This window comes from Canis lupus, chromosome 14, assembly GCF_048164855.1.
Source record: "Canis lupus baileyi chromosome 14, mCanLup2.hap1, whole genome shotgun sequence".
NCBI classification, from domain to species: Eukaryota; Metazoa; Chordata; class Mammalia; order Carnivora; family Canidae; genus Canis; species Canis lupus.
Window position 1 is genome coordinate 7595798 of NC_132851.1, and position 17566 is coordinate 7613363.

The 17566-nt window shown below is 41.9% G+C and overlaps 1 protein-coding gene across 2 annotated transcripts in view; it reads right to left on the bottom strand.

The window, feature by feature from the left end:
* LRP12 (LDL receptor related protein 12) overlaps nucleotides 1-5852 on the bottom strand; it is a 71942-nt gene extending 66090 nt beyond the window's left edge. The window contains exon 1 of one of the 2 annotated variants that reach the window (XM_072774197.1): nucleotides 5640-5852. In XM_072774197.1, coding sequence (XP_072630298.1) covers nucleotides 5640-5718 — 79 coding nt within the window. In that variant the 5' untranslated portion in view covers nucleotides 5719-5852. The remainder of the gene's footprint in view (nucleotides 1-5639) is intronic. The other variant, XM_072774196.1, reaches the window with a different exon arrangement.
* Between the last annotated feature and the right edge of the window lie 11714 nt (nucleotides 5853-17566).

Sequence of the window (17566 nt, forward strand, 5' to 3'; positions counted from 1 at the left end):
CAATCTGGCCGTAGTCTACTACTTCCTAGTGGTTTGATTTTAGATAAGCCACAACCTTTCTGAGCTTCAATTTTCTCTTCCATAGAAGAGAGACCAATACCTTATAGGATTGCTAAATGAGACCTACTGAAGATTAAATGGCAATGAATAAAGACCAAGCACAGTATCTGAACTTAATTTAATAAATGTTACAAACTTAATATAATAAATGTTAGTCTCCTTCCCTTCCTTCTATAGCTCCAACAGTGAGAATTCTTTAACCCAATTCAGTACTGAAACTAAAAATAAAGAGATAGGTCTATACACGCACCTATTGTCACATATACATAAAAACACTGATGACATGTATTTGAACAGACAGACTAGTAACTTGTATTTACAGGATCTAATCCTATGCTTTAGAAAATGGGAATAAGTAGTGTACATCTGTCACTTACTCCTCCCAAAACCAGTGGGGGTGGGGAGAGTAAGGAGAAAAAGAGAAGAAACTGGAGGGAAAGGTAACTTTAGAAATTAGAGATTAACTCAACTTCAATTCCCAAGTTTAGAACAATCTTCATTTACCTATAAAGACTTGCAGCAAGAAAAAGCCTAAACCCATTATGAAATAAAAACATTTTCCATTTGCTTAAATCTATATAAATCTCACCTATATTTACTTACCTCATTTTTACTTTTCATTCTTTAAACCATAATGGCATTGATAAAAGGTAAGAAAAAAAAAGAAAGAAAAAAATCTCAACTACAAAAACACCTCAGATCAGAAACACAAAAAGGTTTCACCGTTCCCTTAATTTCTTGATAAGCTTTAAATCGTCTAACCACAAAAGTCAAGTCTTTTCTTTCCATTCTCTAACTGCTGCTCACTTTTCAGCCTGACATCACTTTTATGTTTTTGTCAGAGATTTTACTTTCTAGGAATCTTCTAAATCATTTACCATATATCATTCAAATCTCTTCCATATTCTTAGAATATGGCTAGCCTCAGAAAGTAGTCATTTAAATACTGATGGTCTAAATGGTCTGATAACCATTTAGAATTTTATGGAATGTGCTGTGTACCTTCATATTCTCCCCAGGATAATTTAGATTCTAAACCCAAGGAAGGGTTTATGTTAAGCAATTAATTCAGTTTTATTCAACATATTTTATGTAATCAAGCTTGACTTTTTTTAGAAGTAATTGGAATCTGGTTTAGATTTTTTTTTTCTCATGTTCCAGTTATTTCTACAACCTTTCTAAAATTGGAACTTCTAGTCTATCCTTAAACTGGAAATTTATAAAATGCTACTGAATGTTCCATAAAATTCATGAGAAAATACTTACCCATTATATATAAAATGCAAGGATAAAGAGAATATTTTACGTTACTACAACCTCTAGAACAGTACTATGTATAGCAAAGACTTTTGACTATAATTAGCTGAAAACCAGTTTAAAGAAGAATTTTATCACAGGACAGTCAGTGGATGCCAGGAAGAGTTCTTACTGCTATCAAATGCTCTGGCAGTAAGTAGCCAGAAACTAACCATCTGCAACTCTCCAAGGCTATTGTAAAATGATCTACAAATATCACAAACATTTGAAATTACATGTTAAGGTCTCATCTAGGGCTGTATTTTTCAAACTAAGAATTTCAATCTAGGTCCAAAATTAATGAGTTCAACCAGCAAACGAAGAAAGGAAGGGTGAGAGAATGGGGGATAAATAGAAGATAACATGTTGGAGTGCATCACAAGTAGTAAGAGTATTATTTCACAATCTTTGTTTTGTTCTGTATACAGGGAGTAACATAAAATGTATTTTAAGGTTGGGTTTCAGTTAAAAACAAAAAAAGTTAGAAAGCAGTGATCTGGGACACAAACAGAAGTGGAAAAGGATAAAGCAATGGAACCATTACGATTACCAAATTATGGCTTGGGAGATGAGCCAACCAACAGCTTCTGTTAACTAGGAGACAGTTTTGGAAACCTCCATGCACTTGCAAAAGCCAGACATCTTTATGTGAGATCCGAAGAAACACCTTCTCTTACAGTACGCCTAAAACAATGCCCAGCAAAGCTCACAGTCACTCCCACTAATGTTTTTATCCCTTCAAACTTCCAGAAGCAGAGGTCAACTTTTACTTTCTCTTAGGCAATAGTTACAATAGCTAATAAGATATAGCAGCTCTCTAAAGATAATTATTGGTTTTTATTTATTTTTATTTTTTTGTAAGATTTTTTATCTTATTTATTCATAGAGACAGACACAGAGACAGAGACAGAGAGAGAGAGAGAGAGGCAGAGACACAGGCAGAGGGAGAAGCAGGCTCCATGCAGGGAGCCTGACGTGAGACTCGATCCCGGGTCTCCAGGATCACACCCCAGGCTGCAGGCGGCGCTAAACTGCTGCGCCACGGGGGCTGCCCGATAATTATTGGTTTTTAAATAACTACTTCTAGAAAACATTAACTATATTTCCTATCACAATTTAGCGTTTCAAATAAAGCTTTAACATTCAGAAAAGTAACATGGAAGTGTAAGTCACACTATTCCTCTAAAATGCTCAAATTTAATAGTCACATACATAGACCACTAAAATGGCCATATGAAGAGAATAAACACCAAAATAAACAGAATCTTTTAAAAAGATGTATGAAATGTTTCAAAGATTCAAAATGCAACTTGGAGCCATTTAATATTGTCATTAATGGATAAGACTCATTCTGTGAAGACTTAGAACTGCCTAAATATTGGCCAACCTGTTTTTTTCCACTGAGTCTATGCTAAGGGTTACTATGAACACTCAGTTGTTTTTTAATTTAATTTATTTGAGACAGAGAGAGAGAGGGAGAGCGCATGCATGTGCACACAGGCACCCATGTCCAAGCCTGGGTGGTGGCGAGGGTGGGGGCGGGGTAGGGGTAGGGTGGTGGTTGGGGGGGGGGGGGCAGAAGGAGAGGGACAAGTAGACTCTTCCCTGAGCACAGACCACGTGAGGCTTGATGCCCCAACCCTGAGATCATAACCTGAGGTGAAATCAAGAGTCTGAAGCTTAACTGACTAAGCCACCTAGGAGACCCTGAACACTCAGTTGTTTTAAGAAGGATTTCTAATTATTTTTGAAGCCACTTTAAAAAAATAAAAATAAAAATAACAGGGACACCTGGGTGGCTCAGCAGTTGAAGGTCTGCCTTCGGCCAGGGAGTGATCCCAGAGGCCCAGGATCGAGTCCCACATCGGGCTCCCTGCATGGAGCCTGCTTCTTCTCTCTCTGCCTGTGTCTGTCTCTGCCTCACTCTCTCTCTGTCATGAATAAATAAATAAATAAATAAATAAATAAATAAATAAATAAATAAATCTTTAAAAAACAAAACACTTTTTGATGCATAAGGAAAGGACAGTCTCTTAAATCCCAGATCATATCTGTTCTAAAGACCCGCAGTGATGGATATTTCTCTGGATGCATCCACTATTCCTCACAACTAGTGCATATTCAAGTTAAATGAACCCCACTACTGTTATAGAAGCACATCCCCCCATATTAGTATTATTGTTAAAGCTTTCTTCCCCCCCCTCTCATATAAACCCACATATGGCTGGAGAGACAGAAGAGGACAAAAGTGCAGCTATAAAGAGAATTTCCCCAGTTGCAGGGTGAAGGGTACCTTTAATCTCTGCTCACATAGTTTAATGTTCTGCCTGGCTCACTACCTCCTTTTTTCTTATACTTTGAAACTTGCTGTGGTTTGAGACATCAACGCTGGCACAATTACTTGCTAGTTTTATAACATGGTCCCACACTGTTGGAAAAGGAGTTTCATTCTTTGCCTACTAACAATTCCTCACTGAACACAAATTCCAAAAAGATAAATCTTTGATAAGCACCTACCAGAAAGTCGTTTTGTGTACAAGTACAAAAGAATGTACCAAGACAAATTACAGGGTTCACAGCCTCTTATCCCTGGAGGCAAAAAGACTTCTAGTTCAAACACTAATGACACAGGTTTTAATGAAAGAGCTAAAAGAGCTCATTTATTTATCCATTCTGATCAGACATCACACTAAGATTAAATTCTGACTATAGTAGAGGACAAAGCAGGTCACTTCTAATCACCCTAGACTAAAGATGCCTTTCTGCTTTCTTCTTTCTTCTGAGCGATTACACCAAACCTAGAGCAGAACTATACCCACCTTCAGGCTAGAATAAACAACAAAATAGCTTATTGATCTCTGGTGTAGACCCAAACCCACAAGTCATCAGGCAAGTAGGGATCACAACGACTTGATGCAACTGACACACAAAAGTCATGCACAGGGTTTTCTGATCACACAGAAGCACACCACAGGCAATTACCACATCGAATGTGGATCAAACCTTTCTCCACCCCAAACAAAAAGAATAATACGTTAATCGGGTCGGGTGGCAAGCAATACATTTTAAAGCACACTGAAAAACTATTTTTTGGTTGTCCGTAAATGTTATGTTCGTTAAATTCATTTACTGTGATTTCTCAGGTCTTAAAAGTAACCATCGTTCAATTCCACAGATAAATGCTTTCAAAAGAGGTAAGTACTTGCTGGTGAATTACATGTTGCCTTAACTCCATCACCACACCGTCAGTGGAAGGAGTGTTTGTGGCAGACGACTTGGACGTTTTATAAGTGAAATTTACCAAAGAATGATAGCTTCTCATTATTCCCTCCTGAAGAAATAAAAAAACGCCATTCTAAAGAGTAAAGGTTCACCGCGTTCCCCGAAACACCTTTTCAATGCGTTTCACTGATAAACTAAGAACGATGAAGCCAGAAGTGGATGGAACTCCAGTCTCAAGCAATGAAGGCTCTTTCTAATTAATTCCATTTAGCTCTAGTTCAGACTCTGATGTAACATAAAGCTTAGTCTTCACACACAGGCTTCAGCTTTCCCTTAGCCTCAAAGGAGTATGTGCAACGCAATCCACAGACTGGAATGAAGCAACAGTGACAACATCCGCGGCCAATGACGGATGAAATGACAAATGAACTAGGAGTCGGGGCAGACACGTACACCCTACGGGAGAGTCTGAGGTGGGGCTGGAAACTATTCTCTGGCCTTCTCCCGCGTGCTGCTTCTGGGGAAGGGACAGGATCCAGCACGCCCGGGCTCAGCAGAGCCTCGGCCTCCAAGTGGGAAGAGAGCAGCAGGCGGCTTTCGCAGGGAGTGGGGGAGATGGGGGTTGGCGCGGTGGGAATTTCACTGGGGAGAGAACTTCCTGACCCCGGCAGGGTCGGGGGTGGCAGGACCGTCCCGACCGCGGCGAGGGCGACCTCCGCCCCCTCCTCGCAGCCGCACATCTGTGTGTGCGAGGACCGCGCAGGGGCCGGCGAGCCCGGGTCGGGGAGTCCGCCCGCGCCCCCGCCCCGCCCCCGCCCCGCGCCCGCCCCGCGCCCGCACTCCCTCGCCGGGACGCCCAGAGCCCTCTCGCGCAGCCCCGAGGGGCTGGAGGCGGGCAGCGGGCGGGAGCATCTGCGCGTGCGGGCACCCCTCGGCGCGGCCACCCCTCGCCGGCTCTTTGTCCCGCCGGCGGCGGGGGCTCTCCCGGCCCGGGAGGCCTCGGGGCCCAGGGTCGCCCCAGCTTTGTTCGGTCAGCGGGGCGCAGGGACGCGGACACTCACCGTACACTCCGGAGAGGAACAGCAAGACCAACGCAGACCTCCACCGCGGAGACTCTTTTGTGCTCCAGCGACGGGCCATAACCACGGCGGATGGAGGGAGCGAGGAGGAGATGGAGGAGGAGGAGGAGCCGGGGCCAGACGCCGCCGCCACCGAGCCCCCGGCTGCTCCCTGCGCGCTCCGCGGCGGCGGGAGGGGGAGGGGAGGGGCCGCCGCCGCCGCCGCCGCCGCCGCCCGCGCTCCCTCCCTCGGGCCCTCCCTCAGCAGCGCGCCGGCTCCCACCCCCGGCGGCGCGAGAGCCCTACGCGGGGCGGCCCTCCCGGGGACACGGGGAGGCCGAGCGCGCCCAGGCGCGAGGCGAGGGGGCGGCGGAAGCGCGACTCCGGCCTCGCGCCGCACAGGCTAGCCGGCGCCGCCACCCGCCAGACGGAGCGCGAGCCGGGACCCGCGCTCATCCGTGCGATCGGCAATCGCCTGGCCCGCCTGCCTTGGTGCCCGCCCCGCGCTCCGCCGGGCTTTCCCAGTCCCGGGCCGGGTCCTCCGCGCCTGGAGCCCCCGGAGTCAGGCAGTGCCAATCGATGAGCGAGCACGCGAACGCCGGCCGCGAGGTTCCCGAAGAGCTGGGGAGCGGGGCCCCGCAGCGGAGCTCCGCTGCAGTCCGAGGCCTGCTGGGCGCCCCTGCGGGTGGCGCGAGCACCAGCTGGGAGGCTGGGGATGGCCGCGCCTGCGGGGAGAGTGGGTGAACGGAGGCTAGAACTTGGGAGTTCTCTCCGCTACCGCTGCGCGCCTCGGCTTAAATCGGCCGGGAGCTGGGGCTGGGGTGGGGTGGGGGTGGGGGTGCCAGTGAGCGCCGCCGTCCGCGGCCGCCGCCGTGCGAGCCCGCACGCCCCGGCTCGAGGTGCCCGCGCTTGGCCCGCGAGGCTGGCGTGCGGGGCGCTTCCAGTCTGGGGCGGCGGCGGCGGGAGGCGGTTTGCCGTCCCGGGGGCGGGCTGGGGGCGCAGGGCTGCGGGAACTCGGCCCGGGTGCGCGGCCGGAGGAGGGGGGCGTCTTTCTGCAACAGCCCGACTGCCCTAAGCACCTTCCCCGACCGCCGCGAGTGCGACTCCCCCCTCCTTTAGCACTCCGTAGCACTTTCTAAATACTTCTGTAGTGACACCCGCACGCCTGACCTTCCGCCGTGCGTTTTTTAAAGCGTTGTCTACGCGTCTTCCCTTCCTCGCTGGATTTATCGTTGGCCTTGACATGCACTCTCTTGGCTATTCGCTGAAGACCTTCAGTGCTGTCCCATTGACCTAAGCTCTGTCTTTCTAATCCCTAACAACCTTGTGAGATAAACATTATCATCCGCATTTTATAAATAAGAAAATGAGACTCAGGTTAAATTACCCGTAATGATATAGCAAATAAACGGGTTGAAACGATTTTTCTCATTCCAAGTGCAAGAATGTTTCCCCTATATCACAGTTAACTCTGTAGCACAATGCTTAGCGCATTAATAGGTAAATGTTAAATTTTAAGATATACCTTTTGGAAGGCACATTAGGCTATCCCATACCGATTTGTATACCCTTTATAGATTTCCCCCCCAAGCATTGGTATTTCAAAGTATTAAAAGTTTATTAACAAACAATAGAACATCCAATAATTAGTAAATTTTGTATCAGCTGACATAAAGAAAACACAAAAAAACAACCAAACTCGAAAAATGTTTTCCCTTCTCATTGGTGAAAAAGGGGCAGCTTCATTTTTTTTCATTAAACCTGAAGTTGTCTTACCCAGTTTTACGATCCTAGACTCTATTTTCTTGTTTCTTCAGATCTCTTTCTAGAAATTGTGCAGGCATGATGACTGCTTAGGACAGGCCACAAACAACATGAAGAAAGCCTAGACTGCATCTTCCCCTCCACTTTCAGTGCCATTCAAGGAACAGTATCCCCAAGACATGACACACAGTGTCATCAGTCCCTTGACAGATGCATTCACATCCCTCCCACCTCTGCACTTGGTCATCCACCCAGACCTGTCTTCTGGGACTTACCAAGTTCTCAAACTGGTCTTAGGGTCCATTTGAAAGCACTTTAAATTTGGTGAGCACCCCAAAGAGCTTTGATTTATGTAGGTCATAACTAGGGATATTTACCATTTATAAATTAAAATTTGAAAATGTTTGTAAATTTATGTAAAATAAAAAATTTGTTACAAGTTAACTGTTTTCCAAAACAAAACAAAACAAAAAATTGATGAAAAGTGTGGCATTCTTTCCATCTTCTTAAATCTCCTTGATATCTGGCTTAATAGAAGACAGCTGGATTTTCATGTTTGCTTCTGCATCCAATCTGTTGCAATATGTTGTCTTGGTTGAACTATATGAGAAAAATTCAGACTCACAGCTATATAATTGGCAAAAGGAGGCTCTCATGTACCTCCCCAGGGTTCTCAGATAAAACTTTGAGAATGCAGATCTAGGTATCTATCTTAACATCTTCAAAACTTGAGTATTTTGTTTCTCATTGCAAAGAATAAATACCCATTCTAAGGTATTAGAGACTGAGCACTTCAATGTTCACCAGCCAAAGATATTTATGTTTCATGAAGGAACGTTTTTATTTGTACAGAATCTAATTCCAATAGAATATCAGACATTTGGCAAGCAACACAGGGCAGAATAGTTATTTAATATTACCGCTTTGCTTACCTAATCTATCTAATCGAGCATCTAAATGTCTACTGGGCTAATATGTCAAATAACTCATATACAAAAAAGCACTTAAAAACCTATAGTAACTGTGTAATGTGGTAAGCATTTGTAACATTTCTATCGCAGTTGGACTGCTGGTTTGGCTTGGCCAGGGTTCTGATCTGCACCCTATGAAGCATATAGTATGCTCCTAAGACCCTTGTGGTTCTTAACCTGGATCCCTGGATCCACAGATGGGCTTTAAGGGGTCTCTTAACCTTCCTGAAGTGTACAAAAATTTTGTGCTCATGTCTCTTTATAGGCAGAATTTTCCTTATTTAAGACAAATTGAGTGAAACAACTATTTGAGTTGCCTCTTAATACTTTTCCAGTAGTTCTCAAACTCCTCAAAGACATACATTCAGAAGTGGAGAAGTACATGGACCGTTTCTTTTTCTCTTGACATATTCTGAAAAGGGCCACAATTCTTCATTTTATGGAGACATGCCCTTAAATAATGCCATTTTGTTTTGATTTTAAACTTCGTTTTCCTTCTTGTTCAGTTAAAACCATATACAATGGTTTAATTTTCACTCTTGTCACCAATAAAAATTCATTTCTTCCTGGTATAGACGCTGCTCCATTTAGTAGCATTTGAAAATCTCATCAACACTGTGAGGTTAGACTGGGAATTTAAGTCTACCACTCTGAGCATCTTCTTTTATTGGAAAGAAAATTGATGATAGTGGTTTTTGTACTTGGCATGCTTCCAGCAAAGCTAAATCTTTTAACTCCTCCTCAAAGGAATATTATGTTTAAGAAAGAAAAACAAACTAGATAAACACATATAACTAAAAGGGAAAGAAAAATTTCAACTTGAAGTTAAATAAATGAGATATCTTTACAAGCAAATTGTAATTTCCATTGGAGTTGAGTAATATAAGACAGCAAATGAGATCCATCAATCTAGGCAACTTCTCTACCCGTTCCCAAGCACATTTATTGTGGTTATTTTTTATTATGTTCTGTACTCTGACAGCATACCCAGCATTGTACCAAGTAGTCAAAGACATAATCCTGGCTCTAAATTTAAGAACCCACTTCCACACAGATTTGCCCTCACAAACCCAACTTCTTAATTGCAAAGCCCAACTGTAGAACATGCATTTATAGTGCAACAACATCTATCTCTTGTAGACATATATAACAGTTGCCCCTACCAAGAAAAATGGAGGGAAGGTGGAATTAACTACAGACAGTGATACTTATAGATACTCAGAGCATTTTTATTGTTTAACTGCTAGGTTTCCAAATGCACTTCCCTGGTTTTTTTGTTCTTCCTATGATTGATTGAGAATGTGAACTAGAAATGCCCATGGAATGGAATCTTATCTCCTGGGAGCCCACCAGAAGTGATTTTGGCAATTGTGATGGCAACCTAATGGCTTTTTATTGGCTAATTTCAGATGTATATAACTTATTTGTTTATACTTTGTCCAAGTCCAAAAAAGAATTTGTGATCCCCAGCATATTTGTAATAGACTATAGTTGTTAAAAGTATATCTTAAGAGTTTAACAGAGCTGAGTTAACTTTGATTAAGTAACTTAGCCTTTTGTATCTCTTATTCCTACCTACAAAATCTGGAGGGAAATGAGGTGTCATTAAATTACGTACATGCCTTAAATTGGATACTAATAATTGCTACTATATATTGAGTACTAATGATATGCTACACATTTGGTGCTCAAAGAATCCTGTGATACTGACACTATTATTACCAGCATTTTTCAAATGAATAAACAGGCACAGAGAAGCTCAGTAATGTTCTCAAGATCACACAGATAGTAAATGATCAGCATTTAAACTCAGTCTAACTCCAGAGCACACACTCTTAATCATTCTGCCATGTAGACTTAATACAATATATGCACTTAATACAATGCCAGGTACTCGATAAATAGTAAGCTACTATTATTATACATATAAGTGACATAACAGAGGATCCCTGGGTGGCTCAGTGGTTTAGCACCTGCCTTCGGCCCAGGGCATGATCTCAGAGTCCCAGGATCGAGTCCCACATCAGGCTCCCTGCATGGAGCCTGCTTCTCCCTCTGCCTGTGTCTCTGCCCCTCTCTCTCTTTCTCTCTCTCTCTCTCATGAATAAATAATTTTTTTTAAAAAAGTGACATAGCAAAAAAAAGTTTATTCTCTCATAGCATAAAATTTAAAATAAAATGTATATAGTTAGTCACTGTCTTCCTTTTATTCCCTGGAAGTAGCTGATGCTACCTTTAGTTTGGTTTAAGTTAGACATAAGCCTGTTCTGCATTTCTTTTTAAAAATAAAAGTCATTTTAAAAAAGTTTTACTTCCTTGAATTTTAGAAAACATCAAGTATCAGTTAGATAAAGCATCCATCTGGCTTTTTGATGCTTGTACTAATTTTTTTTCAGTGACCTTGTAGTCATTATTTATAGTTTCCTTTGAAGATCAGAGAACCTTAGGTTGCTTATTGCCCTAATCTTTAGAAAAGATCTGTGACAGATTTTTCTGATCCCAAAGAATACATCAAATCATATGAAACTGCTCAGTTATCAGGCCATGAAAACAGAGGTCATTTCTACTAAAGAATAGATTACTCCAGCTTCATCATGAAAAGAATATTCTCCTTGGAAATACCCAGGTGGGTTTGCATTTTGAATATGTACCAGCTGTGATGGAAAAGAACAGTCTAATCCTTTCGACTCCTGTAGCCCACTGCCTCACTTGCAGAGCAGGGGATGTGAAAGAAATAGTGTCAGAAAACATTTCAATATAAAAATTTTATACTCATACTCAATGAAATGAATTAAGTAACTGAAGAAAAGTTAAGCACTTAGGAACATTGGTTGGTTCTAGTCACCAGGTCATTTAACTGCAGTCACCAAAACTCTTTCCCAGGTTATTATTAGCTCGGCTTAAGTACAGACACCCCTGAGATGGAAACCCCAACTTACAAATTCTCATCTCTGCAAAATTGCAAAATTTCATAAAATACTTTTAGCCCTTTCAATTGGGGGACTTAAGGGTAATTACTGGCAATTAGTAAGTAAAGAACTAGCTCCACGGAAGCCGCTTCTGCTACTGTATGAATGAGAAAAAGGACACAGTCCCAGAGCAGGTTGTGCTGACTTTGCTGTCTCTGGATTAGATTCCTTCTGTACTATTACGCGCTAACCTTCAGTACTCTGGGGACTAGGTTATGTAGGAATGAGGCTGCTTAGGACATTTTGCCCTTTTTTTCCCATGGCGTCACACAGGCAGAGCAGAGAGAGCCAGGCTGCCTACCATGCACATTTATTCTTTCCCACCCTCTTCCTCTCTCTCTATTCAGTGGACGATGTCTTCCAGAAAATCTTTTCTCAGTGTCATTCACCCTCATCAGAGCAGTTAACTTGTTCCCTCAGGAGACTCCATCTAGTACAGGCTTCAGACCTGTTCTGGCAAGCCACCTCATAGGCACTCCTCATTAACTCAGGAAAAGCATGCGAAGAATTGAGACTTGGACCAATCTCTGAAGATGGGAGAAGCACTGTGAATTGGCTAATGCCATCTATGGCATATGGACTGGTGTGCATTTGTTAATAGGAAGAGTAGAACTAGCATATTCAGATTCTCCTGTCTTCTCTGAGGGAGGTGGAAAAGAAAGGAAGAGAAAGCTCCTGTGAGACTGGGACTTTTGTTTGTTTTGTTCACTATTGTATCCTCATCCCCTAGAAGAAGGCCCTTCTCCTAGTAGGTGCTCACTAAACATGCGATGAGTGAATGAATTAGGGAGTCTAACAATGAAATAGATCCTCGGGGAAAAGGAGAAACAAAGCTGTTAGGGTAATATGGAGAGAACCAATACTTGTTTTGACATTAGTGCCCAGGTGGCCTGCAGAGAAGGCTGCTTGTGTTGGAGCTCACACACAAATGGAGTGATCCATCAATTCTTAGTCTTCTAGGAAGAGCCAATAAACCTCACTGCAGGATGAAGCCCATATCACCTTGTGTGACAATGTTTAAAATACTACTCAATGAGGTTTTGAAAAACTATTCTGGTGTTGATGCCATAGTTTTGTACAATTTTATTGCCAAAGTTTAATATTTCTGGTATACCACAGATGAAGTGGGTTTTTAATGGCCTCAATTGGCCTTATAATATCTGTAAGTTGAGCACTACTAATTTTGTTAATTATTAAGCAGGATCTTTGTTCTCCAACCCAGTAGAAACCCTCCAAAAAGAACGCTTTTTAAAATCTTCTTCAGAAAGACGTAAGCTAATACCTTGCTTCAGGTGTACAGATTCTAATTCTAATGTCTAAGTTAAGCTGAGTTAATCAGTCTAAGTGATGAAATCAGTGCCCAGTGGGATGTCAGAGTCAGAGAGCAGAGAAGGGAACCCAGATGGCCAGACCCTCACAGTATGAGTTCAAGATTTGTTCAATAGACCATGAATTTCTGGGTCCTTAGTCACTGTCATATTAAAATGTAAGTACAAGGGTGCCTGGCTGGTTCAGTCCATAGAGCTATGGCTCTTGGTCTCAGGGTTGTGAGTTTGAGGCCCACACTGGGTGTTGAAATTACTTAGAAAAATCAAATCAAATCAAATCAAATCTTTAAAATGTTAAGTACGAAGAGAACTTTCCAAGTTCCAAATAAGTTATCTTTATTTTTATCATTTGCTATTTTCCATATTCTCTCCATTAATACGAATTTGCTAGTTGTTCAGCAAAATAAAATCAATTCTCTAAGAATTAACTAGAATATTGTTGGGATTTTCATAATAATTCACTTCATATTTTTATATATTTTGAAATATGCTAAAGTATGTGAAATGTGGAAGTTCATATTACCTAACTCAATCACCTAATGAGGGAGGATCTACTCTGTCAGGCTAGTCATTGCAGATACGAAGGAGCTTATAATCTAGTGGGGAAGCAAATGTACCAATAAATATAAGCAACCCTCATTCATTACGCAAATATTTACTGAGCACCTAATAAGTGCCAGTCATTTTTCCAGATGCTGGGACTGCTCAGTGAATAAACATGGTGCCTGCCACAGTAGAGGTATACACACAGAAGACATACCACAGGGGAGAATTAGAGAGGTCCTTACACACAGAGGAAAAATACTTGATTTGAGAAAGGTGGCACTAGTAGGAGATTGACAATAAAATGGAGGTAAGCCAGGGGTGACAGAAAAATGTTCCAGGTAAAAGAATATCGAGTAGAAACGGGAGAGAAGAGTAGGATGTGATATGGGAATACAAGTAGTTTGATTGCGACATAAAACTGTGCATGTATGTATATGTGTGCGTGTTGGGGGTAGGCAAGAAATAAACATATAATCATAAATTATAAAGGGTCTTAAATCACATGCCTATATGTGTAGATTTTATACTGTAAAATGAAGAGGATGGGGAGTCTTGAAAGAACTGTGAGCAGAGGAGTCATGTTACAGTTCAGGCAGCCCCTGGAATGGGATGGGGGGAGAGGAGGAGGGATTTGGAGACAAGTCAGGAGGATATTACAACAGTGAGAAATTAGACTGCTGAGGGCTCAGTAAGTAGGAATGGAAAATAGTTAACACAACAAATAGTTGTTTGGAAGGTAAGAATCTATGATTCCTAGATTTGTAGTTTGAGCACCTGGATTCATCATTCCCCATGACAGGGAAGATGGGGAGAGGATGTGAGATGGGAAGGAGAGGACAAAGAAAAAGGTGAGTATAACTTTGGGCCAGCACATTCAGGGAAAGAAGTCCAATAAACAGTTGAATATACTGTATATCCCAGAGGAGAAAAATGGGCTAAGATAGAAAACTATCAGCATTGATAGGATTGCTTTTGGAGAGGCTGAGTTTTCCTGTAGAGAATATGAAAGCATCAGTGTTTCAGAGAATAGAGGTAGTAGAGGGAAAACAAATGGCCAGAGGGTAGGAAGAGATGCAGAAAAGCTCCAGGTCACAAAACCCAAGCACAGAGAATGTTAAAAACAAAGGAGAGACAAAGAGTGTCAATGTCAAAGAGAGCTCAAGTGATAAAAGGTCAAGATATGAAGAAGAACGAATAGAATTGGCTGCAAAAAAGTCTAGCATACATATCTGGAGGCTTCTACCAGACACCTGTGTGGCCTTTCATTTAGATCAAAGGAATTCTTGGTGACCCATGTATTCTTTTCTTACTTCACCAAGCATTTTAGCATTTCCCTGCCTCGGACTGTCATGTCATAGTATTAACCGTTTTGATTTTAAACAAGAATTTCCAAGTTCAGAATGGGCCCTGGATACAATGTAGAAGGACAGAGTTCATCTTCCTCATTTGATATTTCCTTATTTTGTTATTTCTTGTCTTCCGTCCCAGCCTTGCTCACATTCTCTTCTTCTGACCTCAGACTCCTGGCTTGTTCATGCTTTCTGACACTCACCTTTCCTGCGTCAGAAATGATTCTCAGGAAAGGCCTTCATAAGCGAATCCATCTTGAAGCCAGATATGGTTTCTCTGCCGGGAGTACAAGGGAGAAAACGTTAAACATCTGTAGCAGACGTTTCAGGGTGGAATGTCAGTGGATGGGGGAGAGATTTGGGCCAGGAAGTTTTCCCAACGCGCCTCTCAGGTGACCTCTTACCACAAGGCAATTCTTGCCTGAGGTAGAAGATACAGCTGTGCAAGAATGCCTGATTTTTCCTCCTGGAACCATGCTTAATCTTTAGAAGACTTAAAGGTCACAAACATTTATTATATCAGTCATGTTCCTTTTGGAAATTATATTTTTGGCTGATAGAATTTCAATGTACTTAGTTGCTAACATAATAGCCAAAGAACACATATCCTTTATCTTGTTTAATGCCAATTACTCTGTCACTATTTTGCTCAGAGCTATTGGAATAACTTCAAATGCGGTTTGGGACAGACAAGTTCAACTCTACAGAGGCCATGTATCCATGTCCACTGAATCAGCTATTTCCTGTTGAATTTTTGAAAGCAATATTAATGACTGACTTTTGTACAGCCAAGTAGCTTGATCACGCTTTTAATTTAATTCAGTTGTTAAGGAAAAGGAAACAATCTCATTAATCATTCTTGAAGATTCAGTTTATGTGTGTGGTACAGCTATTGCATTTCCTGCAACAGTCTCTGCTCAAGTTCTTTGAAAATAAGGTGTATCTCAGTGAGTGAAAAATTTTATTGTTCTGCACTTTGTTTCTAAAAGCAAAGGTGAATAACAAGAGGATTTGCCTATTCTGATATGCAATAGAAAACCAGATTAACTTTTTCTCAGTGTATCATTTAAAATGTGTTATGCTTTCATGGATATGTTTGTATCTCATGTAAATTAGTTATGCTCTTAATCCTCTATTTATACTTAAGCTTCAGGGAACAAGGTTCCTAATAAACACATTGTGTAAAAATATTTCTTTAGCAAAAGAGAGGAGGAAGTGGACCAGCCCAAACATATTCTCACCAGCAAAGGCTCAGTACCAGTGGCATGTGCAGATCCTGGCCAGAAAGCTCAGTGGCAAGCTTCCAGGGGCCGGAAGCAGTAGATTAGCAATGTCTTCCGCTTAGATTCAATTTGTGTTGTGTAAGAAACACAGAAGGAAAATCTTTAGCACATCCCTTGATGGTCTGACTAGAATAAATTGGGTGAACGAATAATGACTATAGTATTTAAGGAAAAGTACTCTCTAAGAAATAGAAGCATTACTCAAAGATGAGAAACTTATCATCAGAAAAGAGAGCTAGGCATAGAAATGTCAGAATAAAAATAATCTACTCAGGACCTGGTGTGATTTTATTTTCTCTAAGGTGCTGTCAAGGACCATTAAATAGAAGAGGCATTTATAGAATCATAAGACTGTCAGAGCTGAAAGGGTCGTTTCCAATCTCCTAATTTTACAGGTGAGAAAACTCAGGCCCATTTGTACAGGGTACTAATACTCCGTAAATCATGTGAGAGGATGGGCCTTCTGGGAGCAATGGGGACCTAGAACTAGACCTCACATTTGGGTGGAGGTGGGAAGAGAAAGAGGGACTGTCTTCCAAAAGGGGAGCCCAATTTCATGAAAAAGGCATGCGAAGGATATAGCAGCTGAGAAAAGGTCTTATCCTGGACAAGCAGCCTCAGCTGGAAGGGCTGGGGCAGCAGGAGGATTCTGGCAGAAGTATAGCACACCGCTGGTACTGGAGGGGGTATTTAGGGACTGGGACATCCAAGCAGATAGTGGATCCTGAGCAAGCAACTGGGTCTTAGTTATCCCTCTTCAGTTCAGAGGCAGGTGTCCCATCCCTGCCCTGGAAAGAAGGGAAGTCTAACAAAAGCAAAACAGGGTTCCAATCTCAGAAAGATACCAAACAAGGGTGCCAGTTAGGCTAAAATATATAATCAGCATTGAATTAGACTGGATGTTCAAAATGGATATTTTGCAGCTCTGGAACAAAGAGAGATTCCTAGTACCAGTGTTCAGGGCAAGATCTGATAGAAGCCAAGCAGACAAATGGTGTGTTGCAAGATGCAAATAGGGTCTTCCAAACCCCAAAGTTCTTCTTAAGGAAAAGATTATTCTAAGAACCTCTGGTATGTGGAAATCCATGATTCTAGCTGTGAGGAGAAGAGGGCTTCAAGTCCTATGAAAATACACTTAGTCACTTCTAACATTAGAAAATCAGCTTCATTTAGAATACTTCTCTGCAATATCAGGTTACTTTTCACATTTAATTGATGAACCCAGTCTAGGGATTTTACCTTAGCAGTTCTCAAATAAAACTGATATTATTAGCAACATAGAGGTGGAGAAATAGAAGAAAATTTGCCCTTTCCTTCCTTATTAAGAACACTGATCATTCTCATGTATGAATTTAATAATAGAACTTTGGATTATGGCTCTTGCTTTTGTTTTCAGCAAAAAGAAAAAAGGGAAGAACTATATAATTGGAATGGCACACAAAATTTCAAGTGAGTGGGATAATCCGTGTTGGTTAAGAATTAATGTTCCTTCGTTCAGCATCTACTGAGATCTTACCACGTGAAGGAGCTTTGAACTGAAGGTTAACATGGTGTAATAGTGTTGTATGTCAACGTGGCTAGGTTATGGTACCAAAATGTTTGGTCAAACATAAGCCTAGGTTTTGCCATGAGGGTATTTTTTGGTATGTAATTAATATTTAAATCAGTAAACTTTGACTAAAGCAGATTATCCTATGTACTGCTGGGGAACCTTGCCTGA